At 51.2% G+C, this 27550-nt stretch overlaps 11 protein-coding genes across 11 annotated transcripts; 5 read left to right on the plus strand and 6 right to left on the minus strand.

The window, feature by feature from the left end:
• Positions 1-793: 793 nt before the first annotated feature.
• DSM5745_05226 (uncharacterized protein) lies at positions 794-4278 on the plus strand (the record flags this gene model as incomplete). Its single annotated transcript, XM_026747242.1, has 5 exons — positions 794-817; positions 875-900; positions 955-1108; positions 1161-1508; positions 1558-4278. The coding sequence occupies 5 exons, from the start codon at positions 794-796 to the stop codon at positions 4276-4278; spliced, it is 3273 nt and encodes a 1090-aa protein (XP_026604722.1).
• A 555-nt stretch (positions 4279-4833) lies between these two features.
• On the minus strand, positions 4834-8307 carry DSM5745_05227 (MET18/MMS19 family protein; the record flags this gene model as incomplete). The annotated part of the gene is made up of 6 exons (XM_026747243.1): positions 4834-7245; positions 7297-7485; positions 7537-7676; positions 7723-7820; positions 7893-8166; positions 8226-8307. 6 exons carry the CDS (start codon positions 8305-8307, stop codon positions 4834-4836), a joined length of 3195 nt encoding a protein of 1064 aa, XP_026604723.1.
• A 483-nt stretch (positions 8308-8790) lies between these two features.
• On the plus strand, positions 8791-9367 carry DSM5745_05228 (uncharacterized protein; the record flags this gene model as incomplete). Its single annotated transcript, XM_026747244.1, has 2 exons — positions 8791-9210; positions 9272-9367. The coding sequence occupies 2 exons, from the start codon at positions 8791-8793 to the stop codon at positions 9365-9367; spliced, it is 516 nt and encodes a 171-aa protein (XP_026604724.1).
• Positions 9368-9596: 229 nt separating this feature from the next.
• On the minus strand, positions 9597-10625 carry DSM5745_05229 (ER membrane complex subunit EMC3; the record flags this gene model as incomplete). The annotated part of the gene is made up of 5 exons (XM_026747245.1): positions 9597-9775; positions 9841-10002; positions 10063-10429; positions 10482-10515; positions 10576-10625. 5 exons carry the CDS (start codon positions 10623-10625, stop codon positions 9597-9599), a joined length of 792 nt encoding a protein of 263 aa, XP_026604725.1.
• A 271-nt stretch (positions 10626-10896) lies between these two features.
• DSM5745_05230 (signal peptidase complex subunit 2) lies at positions 10897-11751 on the plus strand (the record flags this gene model as incomplete). The annotated part of the gene is made up of 3 exons (XM_026747246.1): positions 10897-10942; positions 11050-11348; positions 11506-11751. 3 exons carry the CDS (start codon positions 10897-10899, stop codon positions 11749-11751), a joined length of 591 nt encoding a protein of 196 aa, XP_026604726.1.
• A 342-nt stretch (positions 11752-12093) lies between these two features.
• DSM5745_05231 (methylenetetrahydrofolate dehydrogenase (NAD(+))) lies at positions 12094-13388 on the minus strand (the record flags this gene model as incomplete). The annotated part of the gene is made up of 4 exons (XM_026747247.1): positions 12094-12177; positions 12236-12325; positions 12382-13015; positions 13192-13388. 4 exons carry the CDS (start codon positions 13386-13388, stop codon positions 12094-12096), a joined length of 1005 nt encoding a protein of 334 aa, XP_026604727.1.
• Positions 13389-14080: 692 nt separating this feature from the next.
• On the minus strand, positions 14081-16230 carry DSM5745_05232 (F1F0 ATP synthase subunit alpha; the record flags this gene model as incomplete). Its single annotated transcript, XM_026747248.1, has 6 exons — positions 14081-14859; positions 14914-15385; positions 15438-15558; positions 15612-15668; positions 15811-15980; positions 16159-16230. 6 exons carry the CDS (start codon positions 16228-16230, stop codon positions 14081-14083), a joined length of 1671 nt encoding a protein of 556 aa, XP_026604728.1.
• Positions 16231-17127: 897 nt separating this feature from the next.
• On the minus strand, positions 17128-17866 carry DSM5745_05233 (2-hydroxy-palmitic acid dioxygenase MPO1; the record flags this gene model as incomplete). Its single annotated transcript, XM_026747249.1, has 4 exons — positions 17128-17580; positions 17644-17703; positions 17752-17775; positions 17834-17866. 4 exons carry the CDS (start codon positions 17864-17866, stop codon positions 17128-17130), a joined length of 570 nt encoding a protein of 189 aa, XP_026604729.1.
• Positions 17867-18707: 841 nt separating this feature from the next.
• DSM5745_05234 (DNA-directed RNA polymerase II subunit RPB7) lies at positions 18708-19319 on the plus strand (the record flags this gene model as incomplete). The annotated part of the gene is made up of 3 exons (XM_026747250.1): positions 18708-18956; positions 19006-19086; positions 19146-19319. The coding sequence occupies 3 exons, from the start codon at positions 18708-18710 to the stop codon at positions 19317-19319; spliced, it is 504 nt and encodes a 167-aa protein (XP_026604730.1).
• Positions 19320-20390: 1071 nt separating this feature from the next.
• DSM5745_05235 (uncharacterized protein) lies at positions 20391-22059 on the plus strand (the record flags this gene model as incomplete). The annotated part of the gene is made up of 2 exons (XM_026747251.1): positions 20391-20696; positions 20767-22059. 2 exons carry the CDS (start codon positions 20391-20393, stop codon positions 22057-22059), a joined length of 1599 nt encoding a protein of 532 aa, XP_026604731.1.
• Positions 22060-22840: 781 nt separating this feature from the next.
• Positions 22841-26092, minus strand: DSM5745_05236 (putative RNA interference and gene silencing protein (Qde2); the record flags this gene model as incomplete). Its single annotated transcript, XM_026747252.1, has 4 exons — positions 22841-24313; positions 24369-24613; positions 24669-25759; positions 25830-26092. 4 exons carry the CDS (start codon positions 26090-26092, stop codon positions 22841-22843), a joined length of 3072 nt encoding a protein of 1023 aa, XP_026604732.1.
• Between the last annotated feature and the right edge of the window lie 1458 nt (positions 26093-27550).

Below are 27550 nucleotides of genomic sequence, written 5' to 3' on the forward strand. Positions count from 1 at the left end.
TACTATAGACGGGGTGTTTCTCTCTTGCTGTTCAGCTACAGTACGTTTCTATTCTTAGAGCCTAATAGACATCCATTGTAAGACATCTGAATCTACGGCCAAACCTCTCCATGAGCTGATCAACACTGCCCTAGGCACATTTTTCCTTCGGCAGCGGCCAGGTCTAGCCCTGCCACGGAGCCTTGAGTTTCATGGTTAAGGCAGCAACGGGTGACTGCTCGCTAGGTAGCGGGTACTCTGCATCTGCCTCTTCCCGTCCTCTCTTTCTTTTCCCTACCTGCGGCAAACTGCAGGAATACTGTTTGTTTGGATGTCTTCACTTGTCAATCAACTTTTTTCTTTCACAGCCAGAGACATTATCTGGGCTGGATGATGGGTCACTGTAAGTCAAAACAGGTTTTCACCTGTCGCCGCAGAATTCTGGTGACATCGCCATGGAGACCAGCTCTGGTGTTCTTCCCTTGATCCTCTTTAGATTCTTCCTCTCTCCATTCTCTCGCCTACTCTGCACCTTCCTTTTTTCATCTCTAGATACTCACACAAACCACGCCTTCTTAGGTCATTTGACGTTTCCAACGATCATCGACAGGAAATTCTCCATATTGGGGCCCAACCACGGAAGTCTTATCGAGGAAACAATCTTCTGTTTGTTCTCCTGACTCAGTGGCGAACCCTTTTGTCTCCTTGATACTAGTTTAGAGACTTCAGTTTCCTTTGAGGTCGTATAGTCCTTGTTGGCATCCTTGGATCCGCAGTTATGGACCGATTCAAGCAGCGTTTCATATACGCGTCAATGTACGCATTTGAAGACGCCGGAGTAAGTTACCGTTCGAGGTTGCTCATGTTGATGCCTCGCTAACCGAGCTCTACTTAGATTGAAGAACTCGAACGAGAGTTGCTGTATGCTTCCCTTAAAACACTGATCTTCTAACTCACTAATGGACGCCCCTACAGCCACAAATATCCGCATTCCGATATCCACTGCGAGTATTCTAAAGCTGAAGAGGTACTTGTGATCAAGGGTCAACTCGAAGAATTGATAAGTCCCATCACCATCTTCATTTCCTCCTTTATTGAAAGGCAGAAGGACACAAGTGACCTGCTTGATGTAAGTTGGCGGCGATTCTTCACCTACCGTACCGTACTGATCAGCGGACCAGGCACCAAGGATTCGCTTGTTGGACCTTCCGGCCACTCTCGGAGACCATGATTCCGTAATGGACGAGCCCTATAATAAAGACGCCGGAGGGTTACTGCCGTTGGATGATGAACCTGCGACTGTCGTACCCCACCCCTTTACGCAAGTTACAAAGAATTGGTCAGGAACCGCGGGAGGTGTAGGATGTTTTGGCTCAAACAAGCACCACGAGCTACTGCATGAACTTGCAAAACATACTGGAACTCAGATAACTTCCACCAATGGTTTTGAGAGCCTTCAAGTCTCTGGTCGTATGGAAGACGATGTAAACGACGCCTTGGAGAGGCTGTCACGAATTGAGAAGCCGCTGGTACGTTACTTTTAACCTTCCTGTTTTATCTTACTGACTCTCGAGGAAGTCTTATCTATGCGACCGAAAAACTGAAAATCTCGCTCTCGATGTCACCATACCTGGCAGTCGATTGTTGATACAAAAGTTTGACGACATTCATTCCGATGTGCCTCGCCACGTCTTGGCTGATTCGTCTATGAAACAAATATTCGTCACTTGCTTTTATTGCCTAGACAAGGACACTGGGAACTACAACCCTTCAAACAGCCTCCTTCAGCCACCGGTGTGCAGAGGTGAGAACAGTGAATCGCGCATTTGGAATCCCTTTGTCTTTCAAGAGATTGGCAAAGAGGATGAGTTTACTGCGCTGGGCTCGCCGGCGGAAACCAATGATGCCGAAACCCAGTTGATGCTCCGTACTTCTAATCTCTCTCCAGAGAAAGAAAAAGAAGTCAGGCAATGGACGGAACATTTAGAGCTGAATGTGGAAGCCCCCAAGAAATTACCGGGAATCAAGTTGCGAAGGCCAATCCAGTCACAAGCTGGCGCAAAGCAAAGCCTCGAGATCGAAACGCCTAGGACTGCCCCTTCTGTGTCGCAGCTGAGCTCACCTGAAACGAGGAACTCGCCTCGAGAGCGTTCGGTGATGGACTGCTCAAACCCGAGTAGCTCTCCCAATACACACTCCCCCATCGCCAAAGTCGCCAAATCTCTGAGCAACTGTAACACATCATCCGGGGGGTCTGCTATGTGCTTCACCAAACCCAATATTATCTCACGACCAGCCGCATCGTTAGTAACCCAGAATTCCAGTAGCAATTCGAAACTCAAAAGGTCCAATGAGAACGTCACAAACATACAAAGCAGGCCGCCCAGCGAGGCTCGTAATGGGCTTGCTGTTAAGCAAGGGCAGCTAATTGACGTGATGACGTCGGTCGAACCCATTGAGATTGAGCGCTTGCAGGCACAGATCACGATGACTGGTCTTCATCCACCACCGTCCTCCGCTAGCGAAGCACCAAATCTTCTAAGCTCATCTGGTGCCCAGCTTACGGCACCAACTGAGGGTCAATCCGCTGATTTTCGGGGGCTGCACATAGTCGGGCCCGCGAGCTCCAGCGGCTCAATTACTTCAAACTCTGAGGTATTCGAGGCCTCGAAGGAGAAGCAGGAGACGCGGTTGAAAAATCTGTATCTTTCGTATAATAGCTCGGCCGAAACACCCTCAACCCCAGCTAGGCCATGCCAACGGGACTACAGCAGATTGCTTGAGAATCGGATACTTGGTGACCTCGAAAGGGCCACCAAATCCGAAACCGTACAAGGCAATGATGAGGCAACGACCAGGAAGTACCATCGAATCATGGGTCAGAAAGCCTCGAAGCCTGCCCAAAAGACAACCAGCAAAGCTGCCGCCTCAGCTAAAAAACAAGCTACACTTGATGATGCATGGGGGAAGCCGAAGAAGAAGAAGCCCGTAGACGATGCGGAGAAGAAAGGAACAACCGAGAAACTTCGGAAGACAAGCGTCGATAAAGACACTGAGCGCTTGTTCGCAGTGTTGCAGCCAATACTCGAAGCAGCCGAGTCATTTCCTGGCCCGGTCACTTTTGACATCCAGTTCGGGCTCGTGTTGATTCCGCTCATGCCCCGGACGCAGAATGCCAACTTGATGTCTCCGGCCGAATGGTCAAAGATATTCCAACCCCGAAACGGAGTTTCCGCGCCCTCTACCGAGTTTGTGAACAAGCTCACCGCTTGTGGTTCTGAAATTGATCATATTATTGACCTTCGAACGTCCAAGGCTGAAGGAAAGTCGCAACTATTTGAACAGCGGTATGACGAGTACTGTGTGCAATACGAGTTCCACTGTCGGCCAAGCGCAGACGAACTGCTTATTGTTGTCATTGACGAGCAGGGACGCTCCTCCATCGAAAACCCGAAAGCAACCCTAGGAGCAGTAAATATGCATTTTCCCAGAAGTATCTGGGACGCACGCGCAGTGATTGAGGCTACCACTCAGTATCAACCTGGATCTCATCCGGACGTCGAAGAATGTGCGAAGCATATTGCCGAGCATCTTTGGATTCCAGGGGGTAAAAACATTTGTATACACACTTCGCTGCCAAAGGGAAGCAAGATCAGCGTAGAAAAGGTGGTCATGAGACGCTGGACCAGACATCGGTACCTTCCTTCTGGCGAATACACGCGTGGTGACAACCAGGATATCCTTCTCCAAGTTACGGAGGTGCAGGACTTGTTCGTCGGTTTCGTGGCTAAGTCGTCCTTGGACAATCAATATGTCAGAGCCCGCTACACCAACCCGGAGGAGATGATCCAAAGGCAAAAAGCGTGGTACGAGCTCTCACTTGTTAGCCGTCCGATCGAGACCATTCTCGCTACAAATGCAGCCCTCGAAGTAGGTCATAAGACCGAGGAGTGGTGCAGCGCCGACTTGCTCGGGAATACCGGTCTGTCTCTCAAGGAATCATCACCCAAGAGCCCTGCAGCGGCAGCAGTCGGTGCGGCGGGTATAGCCCAGATGGTAGGACTGGCCAAAGAAGTTGTCAAAAGGATGGATATTGTTGGAGCCTGCAATCATGGCCCGGTGACACAGGGTACTTTGCAGACTAGCAAAGGTTTCGACTACTACCAAATCCAGAGTGTCAAGGAAGTTGAGAGTGTCAAGGAAGTTGAGAGCGTCAAGGAGACGATGAACGCCGACGCCTTTGACATCGTTGCGCATCAGAAAGCGGAGAAAGAGAAGAAGGAGAAGGAGTTCTGGTAGTTTACGGTAGGAACGTTGGAAGGTAGGGCACGGAAAGCAATCTCGACTCCGACCTCGGAGCAAGTCACCACCCCCATCCACGTTTGTCCTTCGATTTGACGGTCCACGTTGATCCTGTTTATTCTCGATCTATGCCAACGCGGTCCAACCAACGTGATTTACCCTTCCCCATGTTCCGTCCTCGGTTTAAGGTTCATATTGAAATAGTTCATCCTTGATCTATCCTACGTGGATTGACCTAATTCATGTACCAAACTCTCTAATGTCAGATCCGAAGTCCGTGACGGGGGACACAGACTGTGAAATAGCTAGACATTGCTTTGAAGACAAGAAAGACACTAATCAAACAATGATGCTTTCGTACAGCTCCGAGCATGATTCTAATGACGCCCCTTTCGTAGGGTCTGAAAATAATAGACGCGTATGCATAAACTACAGTAGCCTCGTGAATTTAGGATCAGGGTCTACGGTTAAGTAGCTCAAGAAAATAACGTATTCCTCTATTTATCTATCTATATAGGCGGGAGAAGATCTTCGATACGCCATCCTTCTTCTTCAATCATCATCCTCTGTATCCTCAATACTCCTCAGCCAAGCGCCCCTCGCATCAACAGCAGCCTTCCTAACATCCCGCTTCGGATCATCAAGAACAAACCTCAGCGCGCGGAGAACCTGGCTTCGAACGGGCAGAAACGGCGATAGCTTCCCGGCCCTTGCTACTGCAGGAGCATTCTCCGCGGAAGGAGGCTGAGCGAGCAAGTAAAGGCACCGGAGGGCGTCAACGCGAAGGCGGGGGGCGTTTACGGCTCCACCGCCACTAGCGGAGGCAGAACGATTATGCTCGGCAGTCTTGAGGAGTCGGGTGACGAGGCTCTGGACGTGTCCGCATTCTTCTATGACGCCGACGCCGTTTTCGCGGATAATCACGGAGAGGGTTTGCAGCGTGGCGGCGCGGACGGCGAAAGAGTCGCGGGTTGCTGCTTGGAGATCGAGAGATTGTAGGAGGAGAGGAAGGAGGGTGGGGAGTTCGGGCATGACGAGGGTGGGGGAGATGGTTGAGAGGATGCCTGAGAGGGCTGCAAGGTGGGCGGGTTTGATGTGGTCATGTTCTTTTGGTGTGGTGGCTGCATCGCTGTTTTGAATGTTGATTTCACGGATCTTGGAAGAGATGAGGGGGATCAGAGTAGTGAAGACGCGTTGTTTGGAGAGGAGGCGGATGTTTGCGCCGTTTGTGGGGGAAAGGATGTCGTCGTCTTTGAGAAGGATGGCGAAGCCGCGGGAGGCCGTTGTGCTTGTTTGTTCGGAGGGGGAAGAAAGGAGAGAGAGAAGAGAAGCAAGGATTTGTGTTGTTGTTGGAGCGAGGCGGAGGATGAGGGCTTTGGAGAGCCAGAAGACGGTTTTGATGGTTTCTGGCGTGGTCTCTGACGCCGGCGTAGAGTCTGTAGGGAGAAGGGAGTTCAGTAAGGTATTTGCGACACCGAGGTCCGACTTGGGAAGGAATTTGTTCACGAGGAGGGCAATGTGGCGGAGGATGGCGAGCTGGGTAGGTGGTGAGGTCTCGGCTATGGACAGCTTCACAAGATCTGCGAGAAGGTCGGCCATGTTGGCGGCGCTGTGGGGAAGTGTTGAGTCTGCCGGCAATCCGGCCAGGAGGAAGGTCGACAGGATCATCGTACGTCGCCGGTCATCAGATGGTGACTGACTCAATGGGACAGGCTGAAAGTCATCGGCTGAGGCAAACAGAGTGTAAATGTTGTTTGTAACTTCATCCTGCTTTGCCCTTGGAAGCGACCTAACGATGAGGTTGCAGAGCCGTCCCAGTATGTCGAGCACCGTGGGGTCGCTTAGAATATTGCTCATCGATTTACCAGAAGCGGTTGCTGCGGCAGCCTGACACAGAGTTACCACTATTTTATCATAGTACATCTCTAGGTTGGGATCGCCTTCCAATTTCCTCTGGTTCATGACATAGAAGATGGTCAGGAGGATAGCCTTTGGGTAAGCCGCGGAACCTGGCTGTTCTTTCTGCAACAGTAGGGACAGCTTGGTTAGAAGTCGGCGTACTAGCGTCTCAAAAATGGCTTTCTCAACACTGATTTGAGCCAGTGTTTCTAGGGTCGACAGATAGCTGGTATCTGTGCCCTCATCGGAGTCAGGAAGAGTGGCCACAAAGGCCGGGAAGGTGATGTCCATTATCAGTTGTGGCTGATGCTTGGAAATCTCAGCTAGTGCGGTTATGGCTTCTTTTTTCAAGTCATCACGGCCCTCTGACTCTTCCTTCAGAAGAATCTCGTTGAGATATTGCACAAACAAGCCGATCTCAGACTCATGAAAGTAACCCCGCAGGGCCGACAGGCGCAAGAATCCTTTCAGGGCAGAAATGCGGAAGGAGACCTCTTCTTTGACTGTACCCATCAAGGCCTGTCCAAATATATCCGAAAACTGATCCTTGAACTCTACCAAAGGGTTCTCATCCGGTATTTCGGGGCTCCGCGTTGTCCATTCCCCGAACACAGTGATCGCTGACTCAAAAAGTAGTGTCAACGTTTCCAGAAGAGCACGTTGTTTCGTGATACCGTCAGCCCCCTGGTAGAGCGTCAAAAGAGGCGCAACAACGACTTGCACGATCAAGGTAAAGGAGGCTGCGGAGGCTTCTGATACAGCCTTTAGGATATTTTGCGCGGGCTTGGCTTGTTTCTGCTGAGGTTCCCGTAGTTGCTCGTTGCACTCTTTGGTGATAGGTCGCAGATACTGAGCGAGAGGCAGCTGGTCATGTATCTGCGCCACACCCTCCGATAGACGCTTTGCTATATCGTGCAACGCCTTGAGAGAGAGGTCGGACAGAAACTCTTCTTGAGCGTTGAGGATCTCGAATTTGAGCGTCTCCCATATCGTGATCGAATGCGTTGAAACGGTGTCTGGGTTATACGAGTTGATGCAGGCAATCAAAGCGTTCAGTGCGTCTTTCTTTTGGAATGTTAGTGCGTAAGCACGTGGATATTGGCGCTAATTGCGTACCTTGACATTTTGAGAAGTCGAATCTAACTTGTCCAGTAATGCTGGGATAGAGTGCGGAGCAAAGTGGCTCGTTGAGGATATGCAGTCCTGCAGGCGATCTTTCAGATCTTGCGCGGTGATCCCATAAGGGTCGTTTGGTGGCGGCTTGAACGTAATGGGAAAGTAGTTGTAGACAGAATCGAACAGGAGCTTTCACAGTCAGCTACTGATTGGGAACCCATGTAGTCAAAGAAACCCTACCTCGACGTGTCTCGAAATATCCCACTCAACCATGATCACCTTGAGGATAGAAAACACCAACATGAGATTGCGCGGGTCCTTCTCACCCGTCATGAGATCCACTGTTCCAACAAGAGAAGTATCACCCATGTTGTGTAGGACTAACCGGTCAGCATAAGATAGCGGCGAAAGCAGGATGCGACGTACCGGATCGGTGGTTAGACATCAGCTCATTGAGCAGCTGGTAGACCTGGAACCTCTGAGACTGCGCACGGGATTGCAAGGTATTGAAGTTCTCGAATAGTCTGTATACTCGCATGTTAGCCCTAACAAATGCGGGGCGATGCGGCCATCCGGATAGATGGATCAGCACTCACGCTATCGCCAATTCCTCAGCCATCTCCTTGGTGAATCTGTCCAGCTTCTGCAGCGTCTCGAGCCCAGCAACAGCGCCTGCATCTTCAATCCGATCGCAGAAGAACGTCGTCAGGACCTGGACTTGTTGTCTCGTGAGGAATTTCGGAGGAAGCGCCTTTATGACAGCGCTCAAGTAGGAAACGGCCTTGCCCCGGAGTAGTGGATCTTCGTCATTTACATAGTCTCCAAGCGACTGTACGATTTCAACGAGTGTCGTCTTCTTGCTTTCGACGTCTATTCGTCCGCAACTGTTAGCGCGTGGTCTCGGTAACTCATAGAGGGGTATTCAGTACCTTGAGCAATTCGCTCGGCAATCTGCCTAGCTTCCTGTTTGTCATGGTCAACGACCAGCATAAACGTCTGCAAGGCCGACATCTTCACAATCAACCTTATCAACGACGCGCGAAAGCAATTGGCATGATCATGACGCTTTTTTGTGGTCCCCCAAATGGCCCTTATCGATGCCGATCACGTGCCGTCTATCCCACTCTCTACCGTATCGGGTCTCCGCGGAGTCACGTGGGGGCGCCGCCCGCCATCGAAGGGGGTTGCGTCATGGGTCCAAACTCCGATCCCGATGGACAGAAGCCAACTGCAGAGGACTGAGAAACAGGTTGGCAAAACGTCAGCTTTATTGTCTAGTTGAAAATGCGACCGTTATCTACTACAATAATTTTTCTCTTCCTATTCCTGTATTGCACACTTTCGATAGCGTGGGGCTTACCATTCTTTATCTCCCGCAAACGTATCCCGCAGCCGCTACTTAACAACCCTCGTGCACGCCGCGCGCGAAGCCTAGAGGACCTCGACGGCCTCAAAGAGTGGCTAAGCAACCAGCAGCCCTTGAGAGGAGCAGCGATGGCATCTTCATCAGAAGATACTAGTGCGGCGGCGGCGCAAGGCGGCAATAATGACCTTATCATATCTGACGTCCTACCCAAGACCCGCGGCATCAACATCTTTGCATCACTCACTCGGCAGTTTGAATCAGTTGAGGCTCGGCTGAATGACCGCTCGCAGAATGTGACGGTTTTAGCGCCTCGCAATAGCGCTATACAAGACCTTCCGCGCAAGCCTTGGGAGAATCCCGATGATTACGAGAGGTTTGGAGAGATGCAGGCGTATGAAGGTGACGAAGGGCAAGACCGAGCGAAGCATAATTTGGAACGGTTTGTTACTGCTCATGTTGTCACTCAGAGTCCGTGGAAAGAGGGAGAAGAGGCGGAGACACTTGGTGGAGATAAGTTGAAGTGGAGGAAGGACGGGGATAAGATATACGTGAGTGCTTCTGCGTAAAGAATGGAGGACAACTATTTCGGTGCTGACTGACGCTTCTCAGATTGAGCCGAGCGGCATTCAAGTTGGCAGTATCGCAGAGCAAGTCTCAAACGGCGAGGTATGGGTCTTGGACGGAGTTATCAACTATACTTCCTAAGTACGACATGGATTACGACTTTATTGACTTCATGAAATGGCTACAGAAATGACAGGCCCAGGTTTTCTAGTGTATGACTTTCATGATCCTATGCATCAAGTTAAGGTCCCAATGTATTTGGATCATCGTAAACGTCTATTTACTATATTTCTTGTTCAGCCCAATATATCAAAACACCCAAAGTTCCAGGAAATGCAGAGAAGCATATCGGAAGGCACTATTTGACCCGCTATTGAGCAGCACCATACTTGCGCAGAACTCTCTCCTCAATGCCGTCGAGGATGGAGAAATGCTCAAACACCTCCAGGTTCTCCGCTTCATTCAGATACATCTTGTGCGGATCTTGGCCAGGCTGAAACGGGTTCACTCCAGCAGGAGGGCCCATCTGCTGGGCCATATGGTTGGCAGCTAGCAATAGTTAGCCAGGGGAATGACTCGAGTGCAATATAAGGGGCGGAAAGGGGTAGACAAACCGTTATCACTGCCAAGAATGAATCCGAAAACAGACTGCAGTCCCATCAAGTTAAGGAAATACCATGACAAACTAGACACCCATCGCACATCTAAGTCACGAGTCATGACACCAGACTGCAGCATCGACTTGAAGCGAATGGTAAGAGGGAAAGGGAGTTTCACTGCACCGAGTCGTTAGCACCCGGCATGCGAATGCCACAAAGGCGAAGTGGATCACTCACAAATGACGAAGCCTGAGAAGAAGGCATTAATCCAGCTCATTATTAAAGTCTGCGGAATCATCATCATCATGTTTCCCTTCATCATGCCCATCATGCCCTCCATGGCCGCAGGATCCGACATCGGGTTCGCGGGGGGTTGGCCGCGACTGTTGGGATCCTTTAGGAAAGCGCCATTCTGATAGCCCGTAACGAGATAGTTCTTTCGCATCTCAAAGGCCTCTTTCGAGAGCACGGCGGGTGCATGGTTACGCAGGTTGACGCCTCGGAAGAGGGAGAGACGCTCCCGGGATTCTGCTAGGGTCGCGGGAGGCTTCGGGGGCGAGTTCATCAGGACTGTGGCATAGTGACGGAGCATCCCAGTCAAGATCTATTAAGCTAGTTAGAGTTGTTCATATCACCGCTCGGAGGGTTAAGCTTACCATGACAATGGAGATGGGGATCAAGATCCAGTAGCTGCGCGTTTTAGGTCAGTCTCTCGTCTGAGATGGGGAGAGTAGTGAACAGAGTACACACAATAGAGCCGGATCCCGGAGGATCGTCTGCTCTACGCCTTGCAATGCCATCTTGGTGGAAGGAATTGGCCCGGTGCAAGCTGTAGCTGGTGGTGACAAGAGAAGTGCTGGAGGCTAGAGCATGGATCCCCACAAGATCCGACAAGGCGGCGGGACTTAATCTACGTACTGCCGCTTTAGCTCCGAAAGGGACAGCTCGCCGCAACTGCATACACCAGCGACAAACATACCACGCTGGACCATTACTTCTTTTTCTGCTTTTGTCACCGTCGCGTCTTCCTGGGTCCAGCTACACCATTCCCTACGTATAACAAACCTTACAATGGCCTCAGAAGCTGCACCAAAGGTGCCCGTCTACTCTCCCAATGGTAAGCTCACGAACATCTAGTCTAACAATCCATATTTCTATATGCAGTCTATGAATTACATTCTTTCAACTGTCAACGCACAAACTAACTGCATGATTCAAACACAGACCTCAAGTCAACAACCGACGATGCTCTAGTCCCCTACCTCAGCACCCTCCCGCAACCCTACACCTTCAAGCAAGACCACTTTAAGACAAATGTCCGCTTCGCCCTCGGCTACAGCGCAGTAGCAATCGCCGCATTTACATTCTACGCAGATCGCAAGCTAGGCTGGGAGGCGACAACGTCGTCATGGGTTATTGCCGCCGTGGTCTCGTACTTTATCTTGAACTCCCTGCTCACGTACTGGATTTGGGCTGTTGAGGCGAGCGAGGTCTTCCGGGGGAAGCGCAAGTCTGGCGAGACGGTATGTGGCTATCCCATCTCTATCTGTCTACTTGCTGCGCTACTTGAAAGCAAGATTGAGGCCGTCATTGACAGTTTGGGCTATTGCTGATTTCGTGAGGGAATAGATATCGATTCGCTCGTCTGCCAAGAAACATACGCCTCTTTACAAGCTAAAGATCCAGTATAAATCGGCTTCAGACAGCATTCTCGAGGAGAAGGAGATCGAGTCACCCTTTACAGCTTGGTTCTCCGCCGACGGGACGTTTCACCCGGAGCCTTTGCGCAAGTGGTTGGCCAAGGAGATCAACGTGCTGCGTTTGGCCGCTCAGGAAACTCAGAAGAAGACCGGTGGCATGGCTAGCGTCGTGGGAGTCGAAGAGACTGATAGCAAGGAAACCAAGAGTGCGAAGAAGCGAAGGTAGTCAGAGACATGAAATGCGCCAAATCCAGCTGCTTTATATGAATCTCGAATGACCGATCCATGTTCTCTGGCACTTTCAAGAGTTGTCATTTTCTCACCAACTCTGCGGTACGGGTTCGACCATGGTCGGTTTACGAGCCCGGCATGACTGCGCTCGAGCCGTTGATGTATGTACCAGCGGCGTTTATACCTTTTTTGCGTTCTATCTAGGTTATCAGCATGACAAGCGGAATTTATGCAGGTTTAAGAAATAAAAGCTTAACATAGGAACAGGGAAATCTATGTCTGTATGCGCTCGGTAACATATTTTGACAGGTCAGTCCATGGGAAAAACGAGGCCTCCCTATGAAGCAGCCTCAAGAGTGCCAGGTCGCTCAGTAGCAGCAGCGGGCTTGATGTCATCCATTCTCTTGTTCTGAATGAGACGCTGCGAGAAACGTGGTTAGCCTTTGGGGTATGTTTAGCTTAAAAGTCTTGCGACTTACCAGCAAGTTCCGGAGAAGAACGACGATTGTGACTTTTCCGATTGAAGGCACAAAGAGGGAGGCCTTTTGCTTAACTTCAGGTCCAAAGTTCTACTCATGCCTGTATGAGCATATGTCCAAGGAGTCGTCATATAAAGGAAACATACCTTCTCACTTGAGAAGTTAATGCACACGGCACCGTCCCTCAGCAAGCTAGTATCAAACTTGTACTTGTCCCCAGGTACACCAGAGATAACGGTATCGCACAGAGGAACAATATCCTTCAACTCCATGCCCTCAACTTCCTCAACCTCGTGTCTGCCCAACTTAAGGCCGGTGCCGCGGTAGAACTTCTGAATACCTGTGATATCGACACTGTAGACACAAGCACCATCGTTCGCCAACAACGCAGCAAGCGGCCGACCAACAACCTCAGAGCGGTTGACAACGCAGATTGTGTGGCCGTGCAGCCGGTTGCCATACGGCAGAACAGTGTTGTAAATGTTCAGGTACTCGAGGATCTTGACGATGGCAAGAGGCGTGCAAGGCAGGATGCACTTTTGGCGCTTGGTCTCCGGGTCCAGGAAGCGGATGTTCTGGTACATGTTGAAGATATAGCGATGGCTGAGGCCCTCTACATCCTTGGACACGTCGACGATCTGCTGCAAGTACTGGTCTTGTCGGTTGTTGAAGATGGGGTAGTATACGATGATGCCGTCGACGTCGGAATCGACGTTCGCGGCTAGGATGGCTTCCTCGAGGTTATCGCGGTGCACTTCGCGGAGGGAGTAGCGGAATCCACTATGTGCAGAGAAGGGACTACGTTAGCTACGAGATACAAGTAGGCACCGGGCTGTAGTGATTGTAGAGGAACGCAGCGCAACGGACGGCCAGGTCGAGGCTTGAACTGCACCGCACTGGGCTGCGCGCGGGGCCATGGGCATTGTAGAACAAGATACGAACGAAAGAATGCTCACTTTTCATGACATGTCTTCTCGGTCCATTGCGCGTACATCAGCGCCGCGGGGTCATTGTTCGCCAGGAATCCAACTAGGTGAGGCGGCTTCTCTAGGGTCTTGACACCCTCTGAGACTTCCTCAAGCAGGCGGTTCGCGACATGCTTCGAGAGCATAACCTTACAATTGGAAGGTGCGGGTTCTGAAGGGGTAGCCATCGTTGCGCAATGAGGTTATTACTAGAGAGAAGATCTGGGAATGAGTCAATGCCGTTTCATAAGTGGTGGAGGGGCCTTGAAATTTTAGGGCGGGAAAACTTCGCTTATCGATAACCAGCATCCCGCATTCAGCCAGCTCGCCATATTTAGCTGTGACCTCATTCAGCTATATGGCATTGAAAGCTTGATCAAATCATGGGCGCAGAGGCATTGATCGGCAGAGATTGACCTGCTGCATCTACGTGGCATGTCCACAGTTTGTAAATTCCACTACTGTCCATACTGGTTCGTGGAGAAGGCAAATAGAGCAGACGTTGCTTCATTGATATAGGTATAGAAACAAACAAAGGAAATCATATTCGAGTGCATATATGTAGACAAAGGAATCCCAGCCGAAGACCAACCATAGAGCATGCAACTCCTTTTCCCATGGACTTGCCATTACTCAATTGTTCGTCCGATGCAGTCCTCTGCCGCGCAAAAAACATCTAAACGTACAGGATATTATTCATATTTTGAGACCTTCCTCTCGGCCCACCGGTTCGTTTGCTTCACAGCTACAAGTAAGAAGCCTCGGTGAAGAAGAAACAAAACAGTGGATCAATTGTACAAGCTATCTTGTCTATACACACAGAGTCAGGATATTGAAACAATACATGGTAGGCTAATCAACAAATATGTCGCTTGCTCACCTATGCGTTGAAGGACTTGTTGAAGTTGGGGATAATGTCCTTGAGCTTAGCCTCAAGCTCCTTGCTGACCTGGCCGTCCTTCTCGATGGTCTCCTGGACCTCAGGGTGGTTGCTCTTGAGGTGAGCAAGGAAGTCAGACTCCCACTGGAGGATCTTGGCGACGGGGATGTTGTCGAGGTAGCCGTTGACACCAGCGAAGATGAGGGGAACCATGTCGGAGACGGCCATGGGAGAGTACTGCTTCTGCTTGAGCAGCTCAGTGAGACGCTGACCACGGTTGAGGGTCTGCTTGGTGGAGGCATCGAGATCGGAACCGAATTGAGCGAAAGCGGCGACCTCACGGTACTGAGCCAAGAAGAGCTTCAGGGAACCGGCAACCTGCTTCATGGCCTTGACCTGGGCAGCGGAACCGACACGGGAGACGGAAAGACCGACGTTGATAGCGGGACGGATACCCTTGTAGAAGAGCTCAGCCTCCAAGAAGATCTGACCGTCGGTAATGGAAATGACGTTGGTGGGAATGTAGGCGGAGACATCACCACCCTGGGTCTCAATGACGGGAAGGGCAGTGAGGGAACCACCACCGTGCTTCTCGTTCATCTTGGCAGCACGCTCGAGGAGACGAGAGTGGAGGTAGAAAACGTCACCGGGGTAGGCCTCACGTCCAGGGGGACGACGGAGCAGAAGAGACATCTGACGGTAGGCCACGGCCTGCTTGGAAAGATCATCGTAGATGATCAGGGCGTGCTTTCCACTATCTCTAAAGAACTCCCCAATAGCTTCCGAACGTGGTCAGTTTGCTTGAAATAATGAAGAAAATCACGAGTACGTACCGGTACCAGTGAAGGGAGCGAGGTACTGGAGGGGAGCAGCCTCGGAAGCGGTGGCAGCGACGACGATGGAGTACTTCATGGCGTCGTTCTCCTCAAGAGTCTTGACGAGCTGAGCGACGGTGGAACGCTTCTGACCGACGGCAACGTAGATACAGTAGAGCTTCTTGGTCTCGTCGTTGGTGCTGTTCCAGCGCTTCTGGTTGAGCATGGCATCGAGAGCGACAGCGGTCTTACCGGTCTGACGGTCACCGATGATCAACTCACGCTGACCACGACCAATGGGCACCATGGAGTCGACACACTTCAGACCAGTCTGCACGGGCTGGTTGACGGAGCGACGGGGAAGGATACCGGGGGCCTTGAGCTGGGCACGGCTCTTGCCAGAAGCGTTGAGGGGACCCTTGCCATCGATGGGGTTACCGAGAGCGTCGACGACACGGCCGAGAAGCTCAGGGCCGACGGGGACATCGACCTGGTGGATTGTAAGTATGCGAGAAGATATACAACGGTAGTAAACGACATACAATCTCTCCGGTACGCTTGACGGTCTCACCCTCACGGACGAGACGGTCGGAACCGAACAGCACAACACCGACCTGACCGGCCTCCAGGTTCATGCACATACCCTTAACGCCAGAGGCGAACCTGCCTAGATGTTAGCCATTGCGTTCGAAACAAGTGATGTCAGGAAACCATACTCAACCAGCTCCTCAGCCTGGACGTTGGTCATGCCATGGACACGAGCGATACCGTCACTGTTCGATGATATTCGAGTCAGTCAACGGTACCAAGGATAATAACAGCGATTTCGAGATGGTTTTCGGTGATTTGTTCGACGAATCGAGCGTTGTTGTAGTCGGCACCAAATTTTTCCACTCGGCAAAGGCGACGACGTACCCGACGGAAAGGACACGTCCTGTCTCAGCAAGACCAGACTCCTCCTGAACACCACGGATTCTCTGCTCGAGGATGGAAGAAACCTCGGTGGGCGAAGCCTTGGCCTCAGCAGCGTAGGTACGGACCTGCTTGGAAGCAGCAGAGAGGGGGCCGGGAACAGCCGCGCGAACCTGTTGACCGGAAGCAAATTTTGTTAGCTCGGATGCAGCGCAACCACAACGCGTCTAGGTGGTATATAATCGAGGGCGATATCGAGAAAGGCGATTGACCATCTCATTGAGATGACTTTCGGATGGGAATCGGGTAAATCGAGTCGTCGTCGTCGACCTAGGCAGGGATACAACTCACCGAGGCGATCCTGCCAGTGGCAGTGGCAGCCGCAACGGTGCGGCTAGACTGCCGTAAAGCGTTCCTGAACATTGTGAAAAGGGTTCAGAGGAGTGGGAGAGAGGTTTCTCTGAATAAGAGATGTAATTGGGGGAAGAGGTGAGAGGAGAGGAGGAGTGTGGATGGATGGAAGGAGAGCTTTGTCGTCGGGGTTGGGAGGATTCTCTGGACTGAGACTAAGCCTATTTTTGCCGAGTGCCAGCATCCTCCGAACCCGCCCTAGTGCGCTCACGGGACACCCCATGAAAACGACATCCCGCGGATAGAGCTGCGTTACCACGGCCTGGCGCTTTGTGAAGTATAAATCTATTGGAAAAGTTACATTTAACTCTGTTCTTAATTGACTTCTCTACGCAGCTTCTCCCACAGACCCGTGGTGTTGCCGTGGTCGGGAGGTTTCCCGGGCCGGACAGCTGGCAGTCCCAGTTCCCTTTGGGTCACCGTGTTTGTATTTTTCGGATCTCCGGATATTCTCGTAGCCTTAGTCATTCGTTGCTATAACCACCGCAGACGACCTGCAGGCGCTCTTTTTAGCCTGATATTCTCCTTCAACGATGATTGCTTTACGGACTATTACTTAAAGAATGGACTGTTGGATTGCGCAGAGTATATCTTGCGCTTAAGAGCCCGCCGCGACCCCTTCCAAGGTTCTAAGCTCTCATTCCGCCAAGTTTCGCCAGGTTTACATCACCACCTTTGCTAACCACCACCCTGTACAGAGTAGCATTCCCAGCATATACCTCCAACCTTGTGGATTCATCTCGATCACAAACAGGACTAATGCCTTGAGCAATATTGAAGCACTAAGAATGAAAGCCTGCAAAACCAAGGAGATTATCGATGATCAGTTCGTGAACGCTGCAATAAAAATGACGGTACCAAGTCCAGCCGTATAGAGGTCGACACTTCCGCCTAGCTCTCTGCGCTACCTCACTTCGATGCTTTGTTCTTCTTCTCCTTGAACGCGGCGATTTCCTTCTGCACGCTTGTCTCATATCGTGCCCTCAGCTCAGGACGATAACCGAAGAAGAAGAGGATCTCCATCCAGACGAATAGTGGCGCGAGGAGCAAGGCTTGAACCAGGTTGTCTAGCAGCGCCGGTGCACGGCCTTCAAAGACACCGTGGCCGACAAACTGCAGCAGCCAGGATACGACATGAATTCCACCAAACCAGTAGTTTGCTGTCATTCCGTACGTAGCTAGGAGGTGGTTACCAAGAGCTGCGGCGCCGAGTAGGAGCGGTGCGACGAGAGCGCCTGCGACTGGCTCCAAGAGGATATAAAATGCCGCATAGACCAGTGCTGCGATCGTTCCGACGTTGGGAGGTAGGTTTTCGAACTGAAGAACCTCAGGTAGCTTGAAGAGAGGGGGCGAGTTCGATGCCTAGACATTGACGGTAAGAACTGTCAGTGATACTGGATTTCCGGAGGCACCCGGGAAGCATACCATCGCGATTCCAGTGAATAAGAGTATGGGCACACATGTTATATGGATTGCAACGTTTACCTAGAAGCCAGTCAGTAGAAGCCAACTGACAAGAAGGGGAATACATACTGGGTTGTTATGGTATGCGCCGTACTAGAGACGTGAGCAAATCTCTCCTGTGGCTTCAAAACCCTGCCACATTGATACTTACAAAGAGGAGCTGCTTTTCAAGGTTCAACGCCATCATGGAGCAGTCGGGTATAAAAATGGTGAGCGGCTGGACTGGAAAAAGCGTGGGTTGTAAAAGACAAGCCGCCAGTCTCCGCAAGATTAATGAAGGGTAGTGATGGTATGAGCCAACCCCAGATCATCAAAACGGCTATCGTATGAATGGGGCCGACCGTTTTACTGCCTACTCTGGAGTAGTGCACTCGTGCTGCTAACCATAACTTATTACTGGCTGTATGCATTTAAAACCCCGACTGGCTGCCATAACGGCCTAATTATAGTCTACAATCAACGGGTTTATTGGTGTATATTGTTCTGACTGCATAAACGTCATGTGCAAGCCGAGGTTCTGCGCAGGAAAGCACAATCTGGTATTACCAGTACGGAATTGCCGATTCTCGGCGTACTTAAGACTCAGTAGCTCATACGGTACTGTAAGCGGGTACTCGGATCACATGATCGGGCGGTCAGCTCTGGGCTCGAACCAGACCAGACTCCGGCTACGTGAGAGCTTCATTGTTACTCTTTCGACAACAAGTTGCCTCTTTAGAGGACTCTGGTCGCGACAGGACGCACGACCTTTCGCTCCTTCTCAGATCTTATCGGCAAACTCTTTTGTTGCGCGACCGGCCATGAGTTGTTGAGTTTTCAGTCGTTAATCATTTTTGCCGGCACTTCCAGTCAATCGGCCTTTGCGCCTCGCTGCGGCTTTATATCCATCTGTCCGAGTCGCCCTTCTAGAGCCCTGCTGCAAATACAGACCTACGGCCCTTGAGGCTGAATAGCGACTTCGAGTTATCCTTCAAACTCGCCTCATACGTCTACTATCACACCCCCGAATTTGACGAGCCTTCACGATGTTTTTCCTCAAAGAAGAGACAAAAGTCATCGCGTTACATCCCTCATACTTCGGACCGAATGTGCGAGAATATCTTATCAACCGCCTAAACGAGGAAGAAGAGGGACGGTGTACCGGAGACCACTTTGTGATATGTGTCATGGACATGGTCGATATCGGCGAGGGGCGAGTGCTGCCGGGGAACGGACAAGCTGAATATACAATCAAGTACCGGGCGATTATCTGGAAGCCTTTCCGAGGAGAGACTGTATGCGCGCCTTCGACGCGGCCATGGATAGCGTCTAACTTGCTTATAGGTTGATGCTCTTGTCACATCAGTCAAGCCTACGGGTATTTTCACCCTGGCTGGCCCACTGTCCGTTTTCATTGCGCGCAAAGTACGTTCCTCCTGGCGGCGGTGGCGCATTTGTCGTTTTTGACACTAATTGATTTGAAGAACATCCCATCCGACATCAAGTGGGAGCCCAACACAGTGCCGCCACAATACACCGATCATGCGGACCAGGTAATTGAGAAAGGCACATGTCTGCGACTCAAGATTCTCGGCGTCAAGCCGGATGTTGCGGCGATTAATGCGATCGGAACTATCAAAGAAGATTATCTAGGGTGAGCTTTGCTTTGCGCTTAGTGTTTATCAGTACTAATATGCGCTACCTTATCGCAGACCACTATAAGAATACAAGGCTCTCGAGCTTATGACGATTACGACCACTGAAACATACCCCGAAAGGGAGCGCTGGAGAATCACTATTCTATTCGCAGGTACCAAGCTTATCGAGTCGCGAGAGTCGTCCCAGAAATTGCTCAGCAGTAGCATGCGAGGCGCGCTGGCTTTTCACGAATTATCTGGGTCAGGCATACGCTGAAGCTGAACAATCTACTCTCTCTGCAGTTCTGGCGATGGCCAAAGACTGTTGTTTGCAGAAGGGCGATTCTGCTTTGGCTGATGCAGATCTATTTCACGGACATCGCTCGAGGAGGATGAAGTGGTGGCCTGAGAGCAGTGGCTGCGGAGACTATCTAGAGGCAATATACCGATACACAATAAGATATTTGGAGGCAAGGAGAACTGAAGCATCTTCTAGTCTATAGAGCATAATGACAGCAATTCATTATTATTATGGCGATACAGTTATGCTTGTTTTTATACAGTTGCCTGAGAGACGCGGCCTCGGAGGGGGCGTGGTGGTGAAACACTGGTGCGTCCGTCGCATGTGGGATCCCCAGTCCTGGCCTCCTTGGCCATTATTTGGGTAATTATCCAGGAACCCTTGATGTCGATGAGCCGCCGTCACGCTGCAATTCGGACGTCTTATTATTGTGATTGACCAGACCCGTGGCATTGTTATTGCTCAGAGGCCAGAGCGGCCGAAATACCGCGTGGCGCCCTGTGCTGTAGTCCTTGTGTTGGAAGCCTCCTTGAGAGTCGAGGCCTTGAACCTTCCCGTCAGAGTGTCTTACTCTTGAATCTTGTAAATAAAGGAAGCAGAGACAAGACAATCCCAGATTTTCCCTGCATTCTTCTTCCACCCGTCCTTTCTCTGTGCTAGTACATTACTCGTGGTGACGGTCATCCGTGGTTCGCCTCTTGCGCAACCAAACAAATCCTCATTTGCCTCTTTCTTTTATTTACTTTCCTGTCAAGGACATTTCTCTCCATAGTCAAATCCTCATACTCACCATGTCGTTGCTGAACGTGTACCAGAAGTTCCTAGTGAGCCCCAGCGCGGCTCCGCTGGCGTCTGATGTCTCCTTGATCTATATCACGACTACCACTGAGATCAAGGGCGCCGACAAAGTCATCAAACATCTCACCAAGCAGCAGGAGCTCAAGATCAATTCTCAGACTGTTCTTGACAGTGTACAAGGCTCCAACGCTCTGTCTCTGGATATTGAGATCAACCTTCAGTTCCTTACCGGAGGTGGAGCTTACCTCCCTAACCTAGACGAGACGTTCCTGTTCGATCACGTCGCGAAGTTCCCCACGGTGGGCGCTCTCCCATGAACAAATTCTCCGATGGTGGACTGCGTGCTAATGCGGGTGGTCGCTTCTGTAGATCCATATCGTCCGATTCAATGCGCAGAATGAAATCCAAACCGTCAGGATTTACTGGGACCAGGCTTCGCTCCTCAAACAGGTCGAGGTTATTGGAAACCGCTCTCGCAACTGGCCCGTTCGCGACGCGGATAAGCAGACTCGCCTGATCAAATCCGCTTCCGCTTCAGCACCAGCCGACAATGGACCTCCCCCAGCAGCTCAGCCTGAGCCATCAACCACAGCGAAAGAGACCCGCGCAGGCTCTCCCGGAAAGAAACACATCAAGGACCCCTACGCCGCCGAATCGCTGTACGAGCTCCTTTCTCCCAGCAAAGATCGCGGCCAGGCCGTACACGCACCTCGCGCCCCTGCCTCCGCGCAGCCTCCACCCCGTGACTACAGTGAGCTGTTTGTAGGAGATGAAGGAATTGACGACGTGCCCGAGACGCCCTCGCGAAACCGTGCCATCGCCCCGAAGGCTGGCGCTGGCAAGAACTTCGCCCCGTCCCGCATCTTCGAACCCGAGGAGGTCCAGGCTTCTCCCATGGTGCCCAAGCTCGGCGCCGGCAGGAAATTCGCGCCCTCTCGCATCTTCGATGACGACGATGAGACCGCCTCTCGCGAGAAGCCAGAGCAGATTGCCTACCGCGCGCACCCCAAGCGATTCGACCACTTCGAGCTAGGCGGTGATAACAGCAGTCGCGAGGTCAAGCCGACTGCCTCCCGCCCTGGTTCTCGTCACGTTAACAACTGGGACTTTGAAGACTTCTCGACTCCTCAGAAGCCGAAGCGCGGACCCCGAGGCGAGGAGATCCGCCACTTCGGTTGGAGCGACGACGAACCTGAGCAGGACACACCTCCCGCTAAGCCTCGCGTCGTGCAGCCCCGACGTGACGCCGAAACACACTTCCAGATCGCCGATGGCGAAGAGCAAGGCAACAAGCGCATCATCCGATCACATGGAAACAAGGGCCTAGGTCTCTACAAAGACACGCTATACGCCGGAGAGGGGGAAGACGCCGAGGCAGAGGAGAAAGCCAAGCAGCAAGCCGGCAAAGAACGTCCCCTCTCAGTTGTGCATAACGGTCCCAACCGCAAGAAGGACTTCGAGAGCCACTGGGATGAACCAGAGACCAACGTAAGCCACGAGAACAAGAAGCCCACGGGGGATAGAGTCAAGGCTGCTAAGGCGTTAGAGTCATCATGGCATTTTGACAAGTCGCCTGAGCCGAGCAAGGTAGCGCGTCCTCCCCAGCGTCGGACATTGCAGAATGTCAACCAGCGGAGCTGGGGATTTGATGACGAGGAGTAGGATCACACCGACGCGAATCAGAACCTTAACCATGATTAACCGGGGAAACAAACTTTGAGACCGAAATCCCGGGATCCCCAGTGATATCAACGGCTACTCTGTTTGGTAAACGCCTGCATGGATCTATGACTGTCATTGTTTATTATGCTTCTTTTTCTTCTTTCCATCTCAATTGGTGGCGGACCAACTGTACGTTTCCTGTACCTTATATTTCTTCTCCCTGTACTACTCACCAGGCACCTTTCTCCTGTTTCATTCAAAACTCTTTTTGCTTTTGCTTCTTCCATCCTCCGTACTTTCTTTATCTTCAGTCTTGTTATGTTCCTGTCAAATATCATACCCAATATTTAACGTCAATTGTCAACCCTTCCACTATGCTTCAGTAGTCAGTGGTCTTGGGCAGTCCCCTAGATCTTTGTAGAAATGTAAATCAAACCAACTTCAGCAATGTACATAAATCCTTCACTTTTACTGCCCAAATACTGAAATGTTATGTTCTTGAAAAGAAGCGAGCGGGTAATCCGTGAGCAAATATATATTCTAGTAGGACAAACAAATTCTTCATTCTGTTAACTATGTACGTCTTCCCGAAATTGGTGTAAGAATGACCATCTAGCTAGTGATTGCTCAAAGCCAAAAGTTCCTATAGTTACACCAGTTCCAAGCACACGTTTGAGCATCAGGAGGGTTCCAAGTAATCATCTAGGGTCCAAAACCGTTGCATATCATATTCTCGAGGTTAGCCAAAACAAGCCAAAAAGAACGACATGAACAGAGTATCTTAAATATAGAACATCGTATCCCGGACGTTTGGATGAATCAGCACATCATTACTATCGACCATGACGGTTGGATCGCTAGAACCTATGACGCTACCGGTGGGCGTAGCCGGTTCGAATGCGCTGCTTAGGTAGCAACGGGCACGCGTGCAGACGAGATCAGCGTAGTAGGCTGGTGGACAGATGCTGACGGCCTTGGTTGCCCTACCATACAAGTAGCACATATGGTGAGTCATTGCCTCGAGCATATCAGCTGCATTCTTCGCGGGGGGCGTAATCTTCTGCTTGAGGAAAATCTCGTCCCATACGGTGTAATAATGGGCTGGACGAGCCGTCCCCTTGAGCGCAGTATGGGCCTGCAGGAAGAAGTCCCAGTTGCGAGCTTCTGTCACACCGCGGTCGACAACTGTGCCGTTGACAGTATTATTAGAGCGGTCTGAATCGTCCTGGCGGGTCGGATAGAAGCGGGTATGGTGACGTTTGCCGACAATGATAATGGAAATCCGCGGGAGATTCTTCGCTGTGTCCGGAGCAGGATAGATGTCCTTGCAGGCATTCCTTAGTAGAGGCAGTTCCTGTTCTGTGACCAGATCGTACTGGCCTTCTGAGACTCCATCGCGGTAGACTATAATGTTCTCCGGGTAAGCGCCTTTGTGGTTAGCCGCCCAGCGGCGTAGGTGTGCTTGGAGCATGGAGTCTAGGGCGTCTACCATCTCCGTCCTGGATTCCCTTTGGATGCGAATTTCAGCGGGCCACTGGCCAAGAAGAGAGTCGATAGATGCTACCATGGCTGCGACGCTGGGTGCACCTTTGGCGGAACCAGGCGATGGGTGGGTAACATCAATACCAACAAGCATTGTTTTACCCTCACCGATGATGCCCAATTGGTTCGGTCGGACAACCTGGTTCACACCTCCGAGTTTCAGATTGAACTTCAGGCCGACATTAGCAAAGTACTGCTCATTGCGCTTGGCAAACTGCTCGGCGAGAACGTTGATGTTGCGCACGCCATGGCGGATGTCACAGGACTTCTTGACACAGTTGTATATCGCAGTGTCGCTCCAGGGCAGAATCGTTAATATCAATTTTGGTTGATGTTGACGCATTACCTCAGCGATTTTGGCGTCGATGAGAGTCTCAGCACTTTGTCCAGTAATATCAAGGCGAGTCATGGACACTGGGGGGTTCGCATTCACGCCAACCTCTCTAAGCTTCTGTGTGAACCGCTGTAGACACTCCTGGAGGTCGGCAGGAGCTGAGAAGTATTGCCTGCCTCCAGCATTGATAAGAATGCATGCCCATTTTTGGAGGTTGGAGCTTGTCGAGAATCGGATAGACTTCATGTTCCAGCTGCCATACATGGGTGTAATCTGCTTGTCCTTTGACTTCTCATCTTTGTAGTAAACATTGGGTGAAGGAAGAACTCGCCCGGGCACTGTGATAAGGCTGGAGCTCGTTTGAATGCCGAAATCCATCTGTCAAGGCCATTGGATTAGCGATCGTACTGATGTTGGGGAATAGTGCACGTACCAGGGTAGGATTGGCATGATCCCCGAGACCCAACGTTTTCGTTCCGTTGGTGACAATTGACCGGGCATTTTGCGCTGGGCTTCGCACTGCGAAGTTCAACATTTGCCGTGTTTGTTTAGACGATAGCTTCGTCTTTGCTGGTTGGCCCGACACAACTTGACAGACTTCCACGGGCAGGTATGATGGCTTGGCTATGCTTCCGACGTTTACCACAGGCATGTTAAAGTCTACCTGGATATTGTAGTCTTCGGAATGTTAGTTCTGTTGTGAAAAGAGCGATCTGTAGTAAGAGACACTTACTTCGCTTGAAAAACTCGGCAACAGTGATGTATGATCCTGAGGGCTTCGGACCAGCAATGTTTTTGCTTTTCTTGCCCTGTTCAGGAGCATCCAGAAAGAACGAAACGTCGTTCGGGCCAGCCCCAAGGCAATTGACCCTTGGTGGCTTCTCGAGCGACTTTCCATCGTTGGGAGTGGCGACACCGAGGATGGTCTTAATTCTTGGAATATCCTCCCCTTTTTTGTTCGTCCTTTTGATATGGGTAACCCGTACTCTGAGCTTGTCAAGGAGTTTTTTCAACGCAGGGACACCTCTTCCGTTATCGTACTGGTACTCGCGAATAACGTGACCCAGAGGGCCTTCCTGGTAACACGCAACGTATTTGACTTGAACATTAACAAGCAGACGCGCCGTCGCCGCTCTGACGCTGACAAAGTAGCCTCGAAGCGCTTCAAGCCCGGCTCCCAGATTGAACTTCTCTGTAACGGCATCCTGGATTGCAAAGTGCTTGTTCGCTCCAACCGAGGCAATGGAGTTAGATGATTTAGGGTGATGACCGAAAACGATGTTAAGAGCTTGCAGGATCTCTGCCTTTTCATGGAGCATGTTGGCTGCGTTGGAAGAAGTCAGGTAGTTGAGAAGCTCAGCAGGGTCAACCCGACCTGTGAACTGGCATGTTACACGGTAGGTTTCCGGGTTTTCTCGAGGACCGTCTTCCTTCTCCCCGCGGTAGGTCACGGTGTACTTGACTGGCACCTGGTCCTGCTCCATGATCTTCACATGCGAAATCATGTTCGACTTGTAGTCCGTCACAATGCTGCGACGAAACTGTGGGAAATGATCATCGAGGAACAGGCTAATAATCTGCTTCGCTTTCCTCCCGGGAGGTTTGCGGGGGCCCCCATCGATATCAATGTGGTACCGGAATAGACTCTTTCCGACAGACTTGAGCTCGAAATAATTTGCAAAGAGCTGAACGGACCGTCCCTGGGTGCCATAACCTGGCCGTTCGGGATATCCAACAGACCGCTCTTTCTTGACGAGAGATGATGCTTGGGCATTTTCCGCCTGCGTGACTCTGGCACTGGGTTGCGGCGCACCACCGGGAGGGCTAATAAGATAAATTTTAGTATATGACAGCCAAACCTGGATATCTCTAGGGGAAAATAAAGGCGACATACGAGTGGATAGGAGGGCCTTGATCAGAGCCTCCTTGACCACCACCACGTCCACCACGACCACCGCGACCTCTGAAGTCTCCTCGTCCAGAATCGCCCTGAGCAGGACGATGGGGCAGATCCTGGAACAAGCCACGACCTCCTCCGCGGCCTCCCCCACGATCACCACGGTATCCTCCGCGTCCTCTACCTTCCCCAGGTCCTCTACCGCGGTCACTGCCTCTTCCGCGGCCGCCCCGCTGGGGTGGGCCTCCGGCGCTCGACATGGTGGATGGATAGAGAAATGAGAATATTGAAGCGAGTGGCTCGGTGTGTGCCGATGCTGAACAATGATGTTTAGGATGAAATCAAGTTAAGATAAATGACTTTAAGAGCTGGAGGAGGCGAAGTTAGGGAACGCTGGGAGAAGAGGAGCTTAAATGGAGACGCGGTTGCTGAGGGGATCTTATACGTCCAGCCTGCTCCTTCCCCCACCACACAAAGATGGAGCTTTGTTCAAAGGGAAAAAAAGGCTTCACAACAGGGATGTTTGTGCATGATGTCTTGTGGGACTTACAAGTATGATAGGCTGAGTGCTGTTTCCTGCTTTGACTGCAGCCTGGTTTCGCCAGTCAGTCCTGGACGTAGGCGAGAATGTTTCGACAAGCTGCCTGTCCGTGGACGGGATCATACAGGTAGAAGAGCAACAATTGGATGGAAAGCAAGCTGCGGACGCCGGAGACAAATATTGACAAGCCACAAGCCGCCGAGAAGCTCAAGGCTGACTTCCTTATGGCAGAGATAGATTGAGTTGCGGGAAGGTGAGGGATTGTCACTGCAGCCTCGCAGGCACATCCTCTGATCAGTCGACATCACCACTCAACCCTTGTTGATCAATCGATTACTCAATGTTTTATTCAAACAGATAGACTGCTCCGCGTAACTATTATTGCCCCAATATGTTTCGGAATTATCTAGATAGATCACGCGGTCGGCATATCCGGAGAAAAGTACAGTAAAAGTTTATTACTTTGATAGCTTTTCTTGGTCAGATCGCTTTCTACGGCGTATCTACATATTACATTCCAGCCGTTGCATGCAGTCTTTTGCTGGTTAGGAGGATGATGTCTCTTCTAAATCTGACGGTTGTCTGAAGGCACGAAGCTTGGTCATGAAGCTTGGGTATGGTACTATGATTGCGACCCGCCTCCGCTTTGATGCAGTGGACCAGGGATCTCCAGTCTGAGGGCTCCAACCCATCCATGATCCGTGACGCCGTCTGACACTTCAGGACCAAGGTCCAAAGCTTCCACTCAACCTCATAATCCTGCACAGCATTGAGCAAGCACTCCAATGCTGGTGGACTCCGTATGGCTCCAAGATGGAAGTGGGTGTGAAATGCCAGACCAAACCACCTCACTGTCTGCCCTCCTTGTTGGAGTGGACGTGAGATGTGACTCAACCATCCAGCAAAGCCACAGCCTAACGCGACTCTGCAATCGAACTAGCAAATGAAAGATGAGGTCTCGACCGGGATCCGACTAACAAGACGAGGCGGTTCAGAGAGCATTTTCAGCCCCCGGGCTAGCGCCTGATTCCTGTGGCATGGTGACGAAGGCTGTGGCAGCCTATGATGGGCGCTTGTCGGACATTGCTGATTATAATTGGCGATGATGAGCGTAGGAGGAGCGGTCCATGTCATAGCCGATCTTCTGGATCATCCACGAACAAAGAAAGGCCAGAGG

This window comes from Aspergillus mulundensis, assembly GCF_003369625.1.
Source record: "Aspergillus mulundensis strain DSM 5745 chromosome Unknown scaffold_4, whole genome shotgun sequence".
Taxonomy (NCBI): domain Eukaryota; kingdom Fungi; phylum Ascomycota; class Eurotiomycetes; order Eurotiales; family Aspergillaceae; genus Aspergillus; species Aspergillus mulundensis.